The 16,490-nt window shown below is 45.9% G+C and overlaps 3 protein-coding genes and 1 non-coding gene across 4 annotated transcripts; 1 reads left to right on the top strand and 3 right to left on the bottom strand.

Moving 5' to 3' along the window:
- Window positions 1-4,341: 4,341 nt before the first annotated feature.
- Window positions 4,342-6,868, top strand: LOC133913743 (uncharacterized). The gene has a single exon (XM_062356979.1). It carries the CDS (start codon window positions 4,580-4,582, stop codon window positions 6,635-6,637), a length of 2,058 nt encoding a protein of 685 aa, XP_062212963.1. The 5' UTR covers window positions 4,342-4,579; the 3' UTR covers window positions 6,638-6,868.
- A 51-nt stretch (window positions 6,869-6,919) lies between these two features.
- On the bottom strand, window positions 6,920-10,129 carry LOC133913744 (BTB/POZ domain-containing protein At2g13690-like). Its single transcript, XM_062356980.1, has 2 exons — window positions 9,267-10,129; window positions 6,920-7,965 (listed from the first exon to the last, which is right to left on the bottom strand). Exons 1-2 carry the CDS (start codon window positions 9,909-9,911, stop codon window positions 7,039-7,041), a joined length of 1,572 nt encoding a protein of 523 aa, XP_062212964.1. The 5' UTR covers window positions 9,912-10,129; the 3' UTR covers window positions 6,920-7,038.
- Window positions 10,130-11,692: 1,563 nt separating this feature from the next.
- Window positions 11,693-11,766, bottom strand: TRNAV-AAC (transfer RNA valine (anticodon AAC)). The gene has a single exon. It is a non-coding gene; the product is annotated as a tRNA-Val (tRNA).
- A 120-nt stretch (window positions 11,767-11,886) lies between these two features.
- Window positions 11,887-15,677, bottom strand: LOC133913745 (pentatricopeptide repeat-containing protein At3g13880-like). The gene is made up of 2 exons (XM_062356981.1): window positions 13,885-15,677; window positions 11,887-13,131 (listed from the first exon to the last, which is right to left on the bottom strand). Exons 1-2 carry the CDS (start codon window positions 15,654-15,656, stop codon window positions 12,375-12,377), a joined length of 2,529 nt encoding a protein of 842 aa, XP_062212965.1. The 5' UTR covers window positions 15,657-15,677; the 3' UTR covers window positions 11,887-12,374.
- Between the last annotated feature and the right edge of the window lie 813 nt (window positions 15,678-16,490).

Raw genomic sequence — 16,490 nt, forward strand, 5'->3', positions numbered from 1 at the left:
AGTTGCCAAGCAAGCTAAGGTATCACGATCGGCGTTCGTCGGTGAGAGCAAAAGTTATACATGTGAAGTTCGCTGCGTGCGGCTCGTACGTCATTCTCTCCTAGTATACATAGCATCCCAGTTGGATCCCGTTCTGATCGATCCGTCCATCCCGCTTAGGCCCTTAATTATTTTTATTTTCATATTTTCTTAACTAAATAAAAACGGTAAAGTCAGAAACGAAAACGAAAATAAACACAATATGATCGCATATCGGTTCCGAACCATTAAAATTATATGTCAAATGTAGGCAGTCCAACTAAAACTAGAATATATTTATTTTATCTACGTGTTGTGTCTTGCGATGACCTTGAGTTACATATTACTTCTTAATATATTATCTTAATAAGAATTTTGATTATTTTTTATTATAAATTTTATCTATTTATTAAAAAATACTAACCTTATACCTACCAACCCCTCGCTTCACCGGGTCAATAATGTTCTGAGATAATCTACTTTCTTCATGCTCATATCCAGCTTGCCTTTTTTCATACTATCCAGATTGTCCGTGACTAGGATAGTGATGAACTCTCGGTGACTTGTCGACTCCAAAAGATGAAAAGGCCACTCCTTCGCATCCGAACAATTGCTAGTGCAAAGGTGTTATACCAACTCTTCATCCACAAGCGTCCAGACACATCGAGCCATGGTGTAATCGCTGAGGAGGTGCCGCCAAGAATCCTGGGACGCCTGACATATGGAGCAAGCGCTGTCACGAGCCTAGCTGGTAACGGCCAGGCGCACAGCAAGCAGAGGCGGCAGCGGCAACGCTTGCCGGGCCTGGGCCGTGTCCCGCGCTCCCACATCTGCGCGGCGGCTACCAGGCCTCGGCGTTGCCAATTGCCCTCGCACCCTGTGGCGTGGCGTGGCTCTATCTATGCACAGCAGGAGCGGGGAAGCTGGCTGCAAGCCTGCAAGCCGCGACACTGAGAAAAGGCGTGACGGCAAGCTTTTCTTTTTGAGAAAAAAGCGTGCCCTCCTGCAAACTGGTCAGCACAAGCAATCGCTGATCGAATCGGGAGGCCGGCCCAAACATGCAGCGCAGCTTAGGGTCTGTTTTTTATGTTTGTTTCAGAGCAGCAGCGATGGGATGATCACTCCTAAAAAAATATCCTCTCAATATGCTGGATGAAGATATCCCTCAAAATTGGTGGGATGAAGCCATACATCTTTGCTAATTATGCACATTAGTAAAATAATTAATGATATTAGTATGCTTGTATTACTTATCAGTACATATTACTATGATATTAAAATTTGTAAGGGTTAATATACTAATTATTACTAATTAATAAGCTAATTAGAGTATGATTATGGTTAATTAGTATATTTTATTGTTAATTAGTAATGACTATAGCAAGAATAACATTAATACATGTTGGTGCATATTGATTAGTGTATTATTAATAATTATTATTTAAAATTAAAAAATATAATTAGTTGATGATTCTCATCCTCATCTGTCTTCGTCCCTCCAACCAAACAAAAAAGAGACTCATCCCATCCAACCAACCAAAAAAAAGATCATTCCATCTTAAAAACAGGAACTTCCACTTTATCTCACAACCAAACGGACCCTTAACCAACCGCTGTGGCAGCCAGCTTTCAGGTTTAAGGATCTGTCTGTCCGTCGTCTTGGTCATGTACTAGTAAATCTTCTTTAACTTTTTTCTCGGATGACCAACAAGGTATACAGCGATCAAGATCAAATAAAATAGGACATGATATATTGAGTACCACCGTATTAGATTACTACTCCTGGCTAGTAGGAGTATTTGATTGCACAATTTTTAGCTGTCCTTTTGGGATCACCACATATGTCGGTAGCGTTAATTGTCTTTCCCGTCTCCTTCCGAAACTTTTTGTCTTTTTCAAACTAGCAAAAGTGACTCACGTTAATAGTGTGTCTAACCTCGTTATAATATTTTATCTTGGTAATATTTAATTAATTGTATTTTATCTGAACTCTTTATTTGTATATTTGATTTTTATAATAACTTGATTTTTAGACTATATTTGATATGGATCATTCTTTTTCTCTTCTAACTCTAATTTTAATTATTATTTATTTTATTTTATTTGGACTCTTTATTTAGATATTTTTTTCTTTCCAAAACGTATGAAAATCGAACTGCTAATTTTCCACAATTTTAATCCGAATTTAGATATTTATTAACTATATTTGATATAGATTTTTTAGTTTAATGTAGATCGTTAGATGTCATGGCAATAAATGATCTATATCTTTATTTTTTCATATTAATATGGTAATTTAAGGTCTTATGAGCGAATATGATGGCACTTTTTAACGCTCAAATAATATATAATAGATCGTTAGCCAGAAGAATAGAAACTAGCTCCTTCGTAATAGTAGGGCAACTCTGGGCTAAACTCTTTGGTTTCAATGACTGAAGCAAAGCTGCCGAAGAACTTGCAGCATGCCTCCTTAAGACCAACCAGGCCGACAATGTTGCCCTGCTAGCGCCAAAATAATTGCTGCAGAGCCCGATGTGGTTGCGCAGTTTGTCTTAAGTTAATAGTAATGCACAAGTTCATTAAGCTAGCACCATATAAATAAATAATAGGTTCTCGTCAGTGAATCGATTCTATTGAAAAGAACGCGAAAGAGAAGGACCAAACAAATACAACATACCGCATGACGGTGATTAGCAGTCGCTGGGGAGATCCAAAGGACTAAGATCATCTCCAAGTGATTTTCATCGAGGATCAAATTCTTTTTTTACGAAGAGATTTTTGTTATCTTTAATGTTCTAATTATTTCTTTTCACGATTTCTGTCACGAATGAATTCTCAAGATCATTCCCTTCAGGATAGGATGCTATCTCATTTTAATTTACGAATCCCTGTAAACAGAAGTTGTTGGAGATGGGAGAAAATAAAAAGAATAGAAACGAAGAGAGGAATCGGAAAGGGAACGAATTGAAGTGAATATGGTTAGAAATGACCTAATATAATATGGAATCCAAGCAACCAAAAAACTGAGGTAGTTTCTTGACATCCTATTTGCATACACACAACATTTGTAGTGCATATTGGTCTATAAAGATACAGATGGAGCGGGATGGGGTGGATTTTCCCTTCATCTACCCCTACCTGTATGTCTCCCACCCCGTTTCGATCGGAGCCCGGGTGATTTTTTCTCGTCCCGTTCCGATTAAAATCATTAAAAGCTATATATCAAATTTAATTATAAGATAATAGCTAACACAATATACAAATCAATAAAAAAATCGCATCTAAAGTTTACAAGACATAACATAATTTAACAATAGTGATATATATACATTAATTTACTAAAATTTTTATTACAAAACGATAATAAAATTCTTAATCAACTCGTTTACTAATATAATATATACTCCGAAACAGAACGAACCTGAGCCACCCCCGTCTCATTCCGACCGATGCTCCACCCCGTCTCGTCCTGTCCTAAAAGGTGCTCTGCCCCCATCTTGTCCTAACCCTGACACGGCGGATAGAGACCTGACAAGTTAGATAGGGACTTAGATCTCTGTTGGTCCAGAAAAAAATGAGAAAATATGCATGAGGCCAGAGCCAAACAATAACCACGACAAACAGAAAAAAATAATAGCGACCACCGATCATGAGCAAAGGAGGACGAATGGCTACGGTTGTCACTGCCAACGATGATCTGATGCAGTTTTTTAAATAATATTATTTTATTATAAAATTGTAAAAATAATTATCAAAATATGATATTTGTAGAAATAGTTATCTATCTGCATATAGAGTGCTGATTAGTAACCTGTTGGTACTACATATGTTGACATCCTAGTGAATTTAGGTCTGTTGGCACTCTGCGTGCCGATAGTTTCTATATCTCATTGATAATTTTTTTAAAAAATATAATTTTTAATATGATCTCGGATGAAAATAATCTTTATATGAAAATTGTGTTCCTCGATGAGATCTACATTTTTCTAATTTAGCACCTTTTCATTTAAATACGTTTAAATACCCAAAAAGTGATTATAAATTTCAGATATGGAAAACTAGATTTAGAACTTCCAAGTACCTTTTGAGCATTTATACAGATTCAAATTGAAAAGTGTTAAAACAAAGTTGTAGATCATTTGTAAATACAATTTTAAAGATCATCTTTATTTAAGATAAAAAAATTATAGATTTTTCTTTGAATTTTATCTGTGAGACACCAGATCTGACACCATGCGAAGTATCGATAAGCCCTGTGTCCACTGCCATGTAATATTTCTGGAGCGCCAATAGGTTGCTAAGTGTTTCTCTCGAGAAGCATCTATTTATACAAATATAAGATTCTAACTATTATTTTTACATTTTTTTAATAAAATAGTATTATTTTTAATAAAATAATAATCTAGAGTAGACATGGACAGGTCCCTTTCCATCACCATTTCAAGTTTTCAACAGTAAAATAATCCCCAAATCCGAGCATCTTCACCTGCGAAATCCCACAAGTCTTATCCGATTACGCCGCGGCCTGCTCAGTCGTTCACCTCCCACTCCAGTACACACCATGGCTCGCCGCACCGCCCTGCTCCTCCTTGTCCTCCTCGTGGGACCTCTCCTCCTCGCCGCGCCCGCGTGCTCCACCTCCGGCACCATCGTCTTCACCACCCTGGGCCGCAGCCGCTACGCCTTCGATATATTCGCGCTCCCGCTCGCGCCCCTCTACCCCGCCGCCAACCCGTCTGCCGAGGTCCGCCTCACTGACGGCGCCTCCGTCAACTACAACGGCCACTTCGCGCCCTCCTCGGACTCCCTCCTCTTCGTCTCCGAGCGCAACGGCACCCTCAACCTCTACATGGCCCCCGTCCCAGCCCCCGGCGCCGGCGCCTCCCGCCGCGAGGAGCTCGAGGTGGCCGCGCCGGCGCCCCTCTCGCCGCTGCTCCCCTGGGACCCCATCGCGCTCAAGGACCGCCCGTCGCTGACCCCCGACGGCTCCTACCTCGTGTACGTCTCCACCGCTGTGCCCGCCGAGTCCCCGCGCCGGAGCTGGGCGGCCGTGTACTCCACGCACCTCCCCTCCGGAAGCACGCGCAGGCTCACTGCACCCGACGTCGCCGACTTCAGCCCTGCCGTGTCACCGTCCGGGGACTGGACGGCCTCCGCGTCGCCCGGCCCAGACGGGTGGGGCGGCGAGGTGGAGGACCTCAACACTGACATCTACGTCTTCCGGACGTCCGACGGGTCGCAGCGGACGCTGGCCATCCGCGACGGCGGCTGGCCGTGCTGGGCCGACGAGACCACCATCTTCTTCCACCGCCGGGACAGCGACGGCTGGTACAGCGTGTACCGCGCCGAGATTTCCGTCACGGGCGCCGGGGTGTCGGCGGCATCCGTCGAGCGAATCACCCCGCCGGGGTTCCACGCGTTCACACCGGCCGCGTCGCCGGGCGCCCCGGGGCTTGTGGCGGTGGCGACCCGGCGGCCGGGCTCGGACTACCGGCACATCGAGGTCATCGACGTGAGCAGCAGCAGAAGCGAGAACTCCTACTTCGAGGTGACCAGGCCCGTGGCGCCGCGCGCACACCACTTCAACCCGTTCATCTCGCCGGACGGCGCGCGCGTCGGGTACCACCGGTGCCGTGGGAGCGGGAACGGGGATTCGCCTCTGCTGCTGGAGAACATCAAGAGCCCGGCGCCGGACACGTTCTCACTGTTCAGGATCGACGGGTCGTTCCCCTCATTCTCGCACGACGGCAAGAGGATCGCCTTCGTCGGCCTACCGGGCTTGTTTGTGGTCAACTCCGATGGCTCCGGTGGCCGCCGGCAAATCTTCTCCGGCAATGCGTTCCCCACATCATGGGACTGGAAGAGGAAAGGGGTGATCTACACCAGCGTCGGGCCAGACTTCGCGAGCGAGAGCACAAAGGTGGATGTAGTGGCCGTGTCGCTCGGTGACCACGACGAGGACTCAAACATCTCGATCAAGAAGCTCACCGTGGGAGGTGAGAACAACGCGTTCCCGTCCCCCTCGCCGGACGGCAAGTGGGTGGTGTTCCGCTCGGGAAGGTCCGGGCACAAGAACCTCTACATCATGGACGCGGAGGACGGCGAGGCCGGTGGCATCCGACGCCTGACTGAGGGTCCCTGGTCCGACACCATGTGCAACTGGTCCCCCGACGGCGAGTGGATCGCCTTCGCCTCCGACAGGCACAACCCGGGCGGCGGCAGCTTCGCCATCTACATGGTGCACCCGAACGGCACCGGGCTGCGCAGGGTGGTGCACAGCAGCGACGGCGGCCGGACGAACCACCCCTGGTTCAGCCCGGACTCCAAGACGCTCGTGTTCACCTCGGACTACGCCGCCGTCTCCGCGGAGCCCATCTCGAACCCGCACCACTACCAGCCCTACGGGGAGATCTTCACCGTGAACATCGACGGGTCGGGCATCCGGCGGCTCACGCACAACTCGTTCGAGGACGGGACGCCATCGTGGACGCCGTACTACCTTAAGCCGGAGGACGTCGGCGAGACGCTGCAGGCCTCCGGGACGTGCGCGTTCGAGGACTGCCACTGGCTCAACATTGATGCCCAGCCAGATGGCCTCATGTGTGGCAAGCACGGCTAAGCTGCATCACTCTCCAGTTCATGTACGATGTATATAGCTGCATCTGTGATGAAGAAATAAGGAGCTCTTGTATGTATATAGCGACTAGCGAGTGCAGTGATGCTCTCCTCCTACCTATGTTTGCCAAGGAATAAGGTCTTGTAAAGTGATGCCATGTTTAAGGCAAAATAACCGGACTTGCTGCTTATAATGAAGCTTTCTGGCCAGTTTTATGGTCACTTGAGGTGTATAGATTAACTTGTCACGGTTGTAGTAAATTCTACTGCTGCCTGCTAGTGCATAGAACGGGAAGAACCAGCTGAGCTTATTAAGAAGCAAAATTCGAATCTATAAATACTGCAAGAGCTCTAATTTTACATTGACACACGCAACACATATACCTCGCAGTCATGTAAAAACTCTCATCGACGCCCCTCTACAGATGATTTCACAAATGACCGTCTCCACCATACCTGGAAAGCTTTACTGAGATTAGGGCATTCTGTGCCTCCAGATGCAAAGCACCGGAACCATTCTTCGAATAAGCTCTGCTGCTGATGAAGTGGAAGGGTGAGTAGGGCTTGCCCCAGATTCTCCTCTAGTATTCTCACATCTAGCCCTTTGGAGCACCTTTGGAGCCAGCCGAAGTCCATTAACATTGGCCTGAACCACCCACAGAACAATTGGCTCCTCAAATCGCTGGAGCATTGGATTCTTCCTTTCCCCAGAGAGATGAACACACTCGCTGATATCCGGCTTAGCTCGTATCTGAACATCGGTGATGCTTGCTCATGCATTCTGTTCAGTTCGTCTTGCTTAGCCCACAACTCAACAAATTCTTCTGCCATATCATTATTTACAAGGATGTCGAAGAGCCAATTGAGATTCTCGGTTTGCTTACTGACCCTTTCAATCATAGGTTTACTACCCGAAGCTATCATTGCTTCTGCATGCTCGATTGGCTCTGAGTCTTCCTTGAAAAGTTCCACAACTGAATTCAAACAGGAATGACAGATTTTGTAAAGGCTCCCTTTGTTTAGCCCGGACAAGTCCTTTTGATAGACTGAACTTTTACATAGGAGACCACTGACCAAAGATTGCATCTCTTTTCTCGCACCGCTGTTGGTTCCACTGGTGACGGATTCAACAACCTGCACTATCAGGTCCTCCGAGCTGCTCCTGCATTGTGGTTGTAATCTTGCCAGCACATCTTTGGATATTGCTTCATCTAAAGTACATCTAGCAAAAATATTCTTCAGCTTCTCTTCCTCGTTCTCACTCCACGGGACTGCTTCGATGTACTTCAAACATGATTCAATTCCTCTGTCAAACACAATAGAGGAGGACACCTGTAATTCAAAAGTCAAACACAGTAGAGGAGTAACATTTATCAGACACATAACAAATACAATTGAGATTGTGTCAGGACTCAAGAAGCAGAAAATAGATAAGGAGGAATGAAGAAATACAGAACTAGTATATGTGTGCAGTAATGAAACATGATCATGTACTGCATAATTGACATCTCACTTCTTCAATGGAATCCAATGAGTCATAACGCCACACAAGAGATTGTATATGAACAGTTCGCAGAGCTGATGACACCAGCTAATGGATCACACATGTGACACCAAACAAATGTATTTTGCCCAAAGTACAACTAAGTAGGCAAAAAATAACTATGCGGCGTGATCAATTAATAACAACTTTTCAGTAAAAAAAAAACTTAAGAATCTTTTCCAGGAACTTGCAATTCTATTAGTCTGTTCTTTTCTGAGAGTTTTAACGGCTCGTTGTTGACACATTATTAATGAGATGATATTCAAATCCTTAAGCACTCTAGCTATACATAACATACAACCTTTATTCCTCCATAATTACAGGCACTATTGAATCATTTAAGTATTTTCCTGCTTACATTTCTTTGCTAACTTTTAGCCTAACTTGTTCAAAATGAACAACCTGCGAATCCCTAAGCTACTTTCTTTTTTGCCTTTTATTGGTAATAATAACATCTAAGAAATGTGAGGTAGTCAATAAGGCTTGGTAGATCAGTATGCCATGTAGCAATTATGGAAAGGTTCCTTTTTTAAGAAAATAATTGTGTTGGTGAACCTAGATGAGCTCAAAAGCGCTGTGAGCTACTCCGTATAAGTTACTCGGCAATAATATTATCTAAGTAATGCGACGCTGTCAGTAAGGCTTACTGCTTATGTCAGTTATAAGCACAGAGTGACCCCTACCATAATGGCTACAGCTTCTATTCTAGCAACTGCATAACATACATTATCAACACCAATCAATGATCTTGACACATCAAAGTCACAAATCCATTAGTTGATGACCAAAACACCACCTCCAAAATGTATAGTCGATATTGGTTGCTGCACTCGTCTAAAATTCATGAACAGCTAAATCTGTTAATGTCTACATGCTAACTAAATAGATGAGAATGAACATCAACGTTCCAAATATACACTAATTTTTGCAAGAATTAATCAATTCACCAATCAAAGTCAGCAATATAATCATGTAATGTGATTGGTATAAACATTACTTCACCAGCCACACGGAAATGATGGTCACATCACAAAATTGAACCGCACCGTCCACACAACAAAGAGAAGGAAATAAAACAGATGCACCTCACCTCGAGTACACCAATTGCCCGTGACACGCCGGCCCTGGCGAGCCACCGCATGGCGTCAGGCTCGAACATGAGCTCCACTGCCTCCTTGAACGCCTCCAAGTTCTCCACCCCATCCACCTCGATCCTCTTGCCTCCGCCGCCCCCTCCAGATGCGTCCGGTACCATGTCGGCGAAGAAGGCGCTGCTCTCGCACAGAACCGCAGAGTCCAGCTCCATCACCACGCACCTCCCGTCCCTCCCCCGCAGGCACAGCCTCAGATCCAGCCCTCTTCCTTCCTCCTCCTCCTCCTCTTCCTCCCGCACCGCCACGAACGGCACCAGCGCTGCCTGCTCCCTCGGCGCCTCCTCCTCCACGGCCGCCGCAACCCCCACGGCCGGCGAACCTTCGGGGTCTATGGGGGACACGCGTCCCGGGGAGAGGATCCTGCGGGGGTCGATGAGGCCCGCGAGCTTGGACGACGGCGAGCTGTGGAACGACGGCGCCAACGGGGACTTGGGCGGGAGCTTCTTTATGCCCCCACCTCCTCCTGCGGAAGCCGGGAGTGCTCGATGCTCGGGACTCTGCGGGACGCCTGCGAAGGAGCAGCACCAGCCGCGGGGGCGCGCGGCGGCGCGGCGGATGGTGTGGTGCGTCCCCTCCGCCATGGGACGTGAAAGGCGCCGCACGAAATGGGGATCTGGGGATCGGATTGCTAGTGCTCGCCCGCTAGGGTTTGGACGCGGAGGTGGTCGCGGCCATGGGAGATTCCAAGCTTGGTGGGAGTGAGCTGCCGCTACGGCGAAGCGGGCGGAGGAAATAATTGGCGCGGCGTGAAGTGAGCCGGGGCTACCTGGACCACGGGCCGGGTCAGGTGGTCGGGCCTTTGGCTCGGTGGGTCCCAGCTGTAGGTGAGAGCTTTGTTGGTGCGGCACGTGCGTGTGGGAAGGAGCCGCATCGGATACCCTTAACTAGAGGGTCCGAGGGTGGGAAACAGTTGGGGATCTTCTGCGGACACCGTCTGTGGGGTCCATCTCACGTCGGCCACTTGTGCCACGGCACGTGGCGGTTTGAGAATGGTTGGTACTTGGCCGGTAAGGTGGTGAGATCCATTGGGACGGGCAGGCAGTTGCGGTTTTTAATTTCTTGTTCACCAGTAGAAAAAACCGAAATTCTAGAGGTTTTCTTGAAATTTATGCTATTTTTCGGCTTTAGCTCTGTGGGTCTTATATCTCAATAAAAAAGATTTTTAGAATTAAATATTCCATTCCCCTCTAAAATCCTCAAAATTTATAAATTCACTAAAATTTCAACGAAATTTTAATCACTGATCGCTATTTTTTTGTACGGTCTATCCGAACTAGATGCGATTATCTGATGACCATCATTGATACAAGGCAATACTTCTAGTGAAATATTGTAGAAAGTACTCAACATGCAGTATGCACTATATGTATGGTGGTAAGTGATCGTATTATTCGGATGATGCTTGAAGCAATTGATCAAAGAGAGTTAGTACTGTATCGTGATGCTATGGGGACATGATTATGCAAAATTTACTAAGATATGATATATTAGATTCAAATTGTTCATGACATGTTAGGACGATGCTTATTCTCAATGGCAGGAAGTGCAAACCTATATTGGAACCCAAAGCTTTAGACAAACCTGTGTCTTTGAATTGAATGAGCCGTATTTGTCAGCCTGCGTCTCGATAAATGCACAACACAAAGCTCACAGAAATGGAAAGACAAACAACAGCCTGTAGTGCTCCGCTGCTCATCCATGCCAGCTGATTGCAACCCCTAGCTAGAAGGGAACGAGATCGTCTGACTTCACCCTAATTTCAGCTAGCTGTCAACCGTTGATTTGAGATGAATGAATCAGATTTGATGGTACAGTATTATAAACAGAAAAAAAAAGCAATGCAGTAATTGGCGGGGTTGCTCCCTAACTTTAGAGGGTTGAAGTCAGGGGAACCGGATCCAACTAGAAGCATAGGCGGATTTAGGGGCTTCAATCCTCCGTACCGGTTAGAGCTCTATTGAAGATTATTAGATGAAGAGAAAAGATAAAGAGTAGACGGAAGAAAGAGAGCCTCTCTATCCATGGGGTCTGTGTCCATCACTGGCTAGAAGACAACCTGATGGAGGCTGGGATCTTAGTTTTCAACAATGCAAGAGGCCCCAGTTCCGAAGCCAGAGAACAGCTGACACAGCAAATATGTTAGATCCAGTTGTTCAGTTGCTGAAAACTACATCAGATCAAACAAGGAGTATTGGGGTACCTGACAACACTGAAACTTCTGAGGCTCCAATGCTTCAGTACTGCGTCACATCCATCTCGCACTTAGCTTTAAGCGGTTCAAGAACAGAAGCAACGGCTACGGGTGGCCAAGAAGCTGCTGCATAGAAAGAACGACTGGTCAGTAAAAGAGTGCAACAAAACCTGGCGTCGCCCGGACTTGAACCGGAGACCTTCAGTGTGTTAGACTGACGTGATAACCAACTACACCACGACACCTTATTGATAAGGCCGATGCGCTTGACGCTACAATAATATTATTAGCCGCCATTCCATGTGGGTGAACAACGAAGAAGTTATTCCTTTCCCGACGAAGAGAAAGAAGAATGATCCGCTGCTATCTTTTACTTCAGTAATCGAACACAACAATAATACCCAAATCTGTACCAAAAAAATCTTCAGTACAATGTAATAGGGCCATATTCCTAGTTGTATATACAATTCGACAGTTTCAAAACTTTATAAACAGCTCAGGATATACATGTATCAGTGGAAATTGTGTCTACTTCTACAATTCTGATCAACCAGGCCTTAATGAAGGACCCTACTGTCAGGTTGTGCAAAAAACCTTCGGCAATATAAACAATTCAACTGCTTGATAATGTAAGATGTCAGGTACGCGCTAGTTTTCAGTGTCAAGACTTCCAAGACTCGAGTCATAAGAGGACCAAGCATCCAGTGGACCACTTTGTCCTGCACATAAGCTTTGAGGTGTGCTGGCATGCTGCCCACCATCACGCAGTAGCATCAACCAATCTGCCCAACACATCCAGCTCTTTAAGTTGTCCAGATTCGTTTTTACTCCAGAGTAGACATACAACTTTTGACTACCAGTAGTCTCGGCAAGAGCATGAACCTTGACTGAAATGATGAAAGCGAGTTGGATCTCTGATAATTATTTCCCTGTTTTCACCTTCCGAGAGCAACTTCAGAGTCTCATGGCTTTCCCAGGATATCCTCTGGTTCTTCATAACTCTTACAGGACCAGTGTTCAGCGACGTAGACAGCCCGAGAGCCACTGCTAACAATTCACCATGTCTTCTGCTTGAGCTCTCACCGACCTTTCTGCTTTGGAATCCTAATTCCCAAATGTTCGTTCCACCATGCTCAGTCTTCTGTTTCACACTAACTAACAACTCTTCCAATCTTGCAAAAATTGTATTGTTCAGTGAACAAGAGTTATCTCCATCAACAAATTGCTGGATGGATCCTCCAACCTCAGTCCAACTAATCCCAGTTTCCTTAGTCATTCCTCGCTCTCTCATTAGGCCTCTCGTCCTCATAGCAAGCGAGATTTTGCCAGCATCCATGTACAAGTTGTACAGCACGACATAGGAACTAGCGGCAAAAGGCTCAAGCATCATTAGTTTCTCCCCGATTTTTATACCCCTGTCTTTGTCGCCATGGATTCTGCAGGCACGCAATAGTGCATGCCAAAGTACTGGGTCATTTCCTGACCCAGACCTCATTATGAAATCTTCAGCATCAGCCACCTTCCCAACATGGCCTAGGAGGTCAACCATGCAAGCTATATGATTCACATTCAGGGAAAAGCCATAATCTGATATCATACTGTCATAATGCCTGCATTACAATGGAAAAAGTTTGTGATCAATTATGAACGGTGTTCAGAAGTGGGAACGAAGTAATAGAAATGGAGGTTTTACCCTATTTGTGTATATTCCTATGCGGCTGTGTAGTACAATCTGCAATTAGCATTCTACGCTAAGTTATAGGACTCTAATATGCTTCAAGGTTAGAGCATGGTCTTGTTTAGAACTGTTATGTCAAACTCAAACCCTCCACCTTTTACATCCAGGCTTGGGACTGGCATTGGCAGTGTTACTTCAAGTCTTACAATCTTACAAGTTCTTTGCAATTGGCAATTCAAACAATTGCAATTAGAATACACATAAGAATTTGAATGCACGCCTAAATGCAACCAGTATGCACAATTAATTTTCTATCGTGCAGGCGGGTATGTTATCACCATATAGGTAACCCTTGGGCTTGTCTTAGGTTATGTGTATCAACTAATGCAACATGTTAAATAAGATTAGTACAGGAGAAGGAATGTATGATAAATTGATAATAATACGGATAGATTGCAATTGATTTTTATAGTAAGACTTTCTTGTGTCATCTATGGTAGCATTGCTATCTACAATTCCCAGGCTGTTATCCCCCCTTTGCTATTGCATTTAATTTCTGAGTAGGATAACTACAAAAATCTCTCATAAGTTGCTACCAGTATGTTAGATAGGCAGGAGGAAGGCAACTGCTTATCTAGAAACAACAAAACAAGGTTGTAGGTAGTTCATTTGAAAGAAGGCATACCTGAAACCTTCATCTGCTAGTCCCTGATGACTGCAACCAACAAGAACAGCAAGAAATGCAAACTCATTTATCATGACACCGCAATCCTCCATTTTCTTGAAGAGCAGTAGAGCCTCTCTTTGATGGCCATGCACTGCATAGCTCAAGATCATTTCAGACCACGAGAAAGTATCCAGGCATGTTAATTTCTCAAATGTCTTCTTTGCAGCCTTAAAATCACCTATATTCCTATACATCGCTATCTGAGAATTACCGCAAACAGTAAACTGATCGAATCCAGATTTGACTGCATAACAGTGTATCTGCTCACAGGTTATTGGCACACTCAGAGCAGCACAAGCGTTCATCACACTTGACATGGTGAATTGGTTTGGTTCCTTTTCAATGTAACGAAGCTCTCTGAACAAGTCTAGCGCCTTATCAAAATGCTCATCGTGCACAAATGCTGTAATCATAGATGTCCATGTAAAAATCTCTTGCTTGGGAGTCCTATGGAAGCATCTCAGACTATCATTAACTGACTGTGCTTTTGAATACAAATTAATCAGTGCACTTCCGATAAACTCGTCTTCTTGGTACCCACTGAGTATAACATGGGCATGTATCTGCCTCCCACAACGCACCGCATTGGTCAAATTGCACACTTCAAGCAAACTCTTCAATGTAAACTTAGAAGGTCTTATCCTCCTCTGGAGCAAGTCTGAATAAAGCCTGACAGCTTCAATTCTATTCTCAGGGCATGGATCATTACCTAACCGAGCAAACCCCGCTATCATGGCATTGTAAACTACCACATTCTGATCTGGAATGCAATCAAACACCTTGATGGCCTCCTCCAATCCGCCGTTCTTTGCATACATGTCCACCATGGCACTCCCAACGAACAAATCCAAGTCCAAACCAACCTTAACCACACAACCATGCAGCATCCTGCGAACATCCTCCGAATCCTCAAGCTCAGTGCAAGCCTTCAGGATCCCACCCAACGCGAAAGCATCCAGCTTCACCCCTGACCGGTGCATCCAGACAAGCACATTCACCGCCACCTCTGGCCAGTCCATCCGTACATACGCCGAAAGCAGCAGGTTCCACGAAACCTCATCCCGCTCCTCGGTTCGGTCAAACACCAGCCTCACCTCATCAATCATCCCGCACTTGGCATACATGTCAATCACCGAATTGGTCACAAACGCGGTCCGCGCAAGCCCGCTCACCACCGCCAGCCCATGCGCAGCCCGACCACTCCTCCTGTCCCTCACGCCAGCGCAGGCACCCAGCACTGCGGCGCAGGTAAACCTATCGACCGGAACACCACCGCTCCGCGCGTCCCGGAACGCGCCAAGAGCCAGGCTCGCGGAGCCCACGCTGGAGTACCCGGCGATGAGCGTGTTCCAGGAGACGACGTCCCGGCCTGGCATTCCGTTGAACAGGAGGCGGGCGTGCCGCATGTCGCCGCAGCGGCAGTAGGCGGCGAGCAGGTTGTTGCGCAGGAACAAGCCCGGCCGGTAGCCGGCGCGGAGCATGTGGGAGTGCGCGAGCCTGGCCAGCGCCAGCGACGGGGACCGTGACGCACACCGGAGGAGACGGCCGTAGGTCGACGGCTCCAGGGACGGGAGGCGGCGGCGGCGCGCTCGGGCTGGCCTTGGAGGAAGCGATTCAGGCGCTTTCAGGCGATTCGAGTGTGCAATTTGGTTTGGATTCGGGGAGCGTTTGGGGAGAAGAAGATCGGGCCTCTGGGCGAGCATCCAGCGCGGCGCCGCGGCGGCGCTCATGCCGTCATGCGGGAGAGGGCTTTTGAGTTTTGAGAGCGTGGTCCAAACAAAAAAACCTTTCAAACTTGATGATGATCCAAAAAAAACCTTTCAAAGTTGATATTTTGTCTTAATTTTTTATCAGAAGAAAAAAAGGAAAAAATCGCTTATGGTAGCACGCGCGTGTACCTAGTTACAGTACCGATTAATTACTCGAAGAAAAACGTAACAACAGCAACAAAACTGTTAAAAAAAGTAACAAATTAGATAAAGGGATGCATGCATTGATGTTGTATATGTTCGTGTTCTTTGCTTATAATTTACCGTGAGATTGATCATCATGTTTCGGTGCATGGAGTATACATTTTATCCGCTCACAATTGATTTTTTTTTCAGCATGCACTGCACTGATTTGCCATTTGAAGAACTAACTTGAAGTCCAAACTCAGGTAAAATTTCCTTTGTAGGTGCTAGCGCGTTCCAATCATGCATTTTTTTTCTATTCATGTGTGCTTGAGAATCTGCCTTTCTATATTCTTCTTCTTTAGTGATTGAATGCCACGGCTCCTACCCTATTTTTCGGGGAAAAAAATTAGCGTCGTCTTACAACAGAGAATCATAGTTTCAAGTCAAAACTGTGTCGGAAGGAAAAAAGTAGTAGTCAAAATCTTTGACCTGAACATGTAATCGGACAGACATGACACGGTCAACAACAATCCATGCTTTTTTATCTCTCCTGTCAGTAGAGACGAACATACAGCATTCGTTCGTGATCTTTCATATCATAAACGGGTTCTGGTAATTTACACCGGACATTTTACAAAAGGTGGCGCGATGCAAAGAATCGAGCTACGC

This window comes from Phragmites australis, chromosome 3 (assembly GCF_958298935.1).
Source record: "Phragmites australis chromosome 3, lpPhrAust1.1, whole genome shotgun sequence".
Lineage (NCBI taxonomy): Eukaryota > Viridiplantae > Streptophyta > Magnoliopsida > Poales > Poaceae > Phragmites > Phragmites australis.

Bases quoted from the DNA above. Each gene is read 5' to 3' on its own strand.
- LOC133913743 (XM_062356979.1), top strand. From the start codon at position 4,580: ATGGCTCGCCGCACCGCCCTGCTCCTCCTTGTCCTCCTCGTGGGACCT.
- LOC133913744 (XM_062356980.1), bottom strand. From the start codon at position 9,911: ATGGCGGAGGGGACGCACCACACCATCCGCCGCGCCGCCGCGCGCCCC. The intron at 7,966-9,266 runs GTGAGGTGCATC...TTTGAATTACAG, and splicing joins GGGCAATTGGTGTACTCGAG to GTGTCCTCCTCTATTGTGTT.
- LOC133913745 (XM_062356981.1), bottom strand. From the start codon at position 15,656: ATGAGCGCCGCCGCGGCGCCGCGCTGGATGCTCGCCCAGAGGCCCGAT. The intron at 13,132-13,884 runs GTATGCCTTCTT...ATTGTAATGCAG, and splicing joins CTAGCAGATGAAGGTTTCAG to GCATTATGACAGTATGATAT.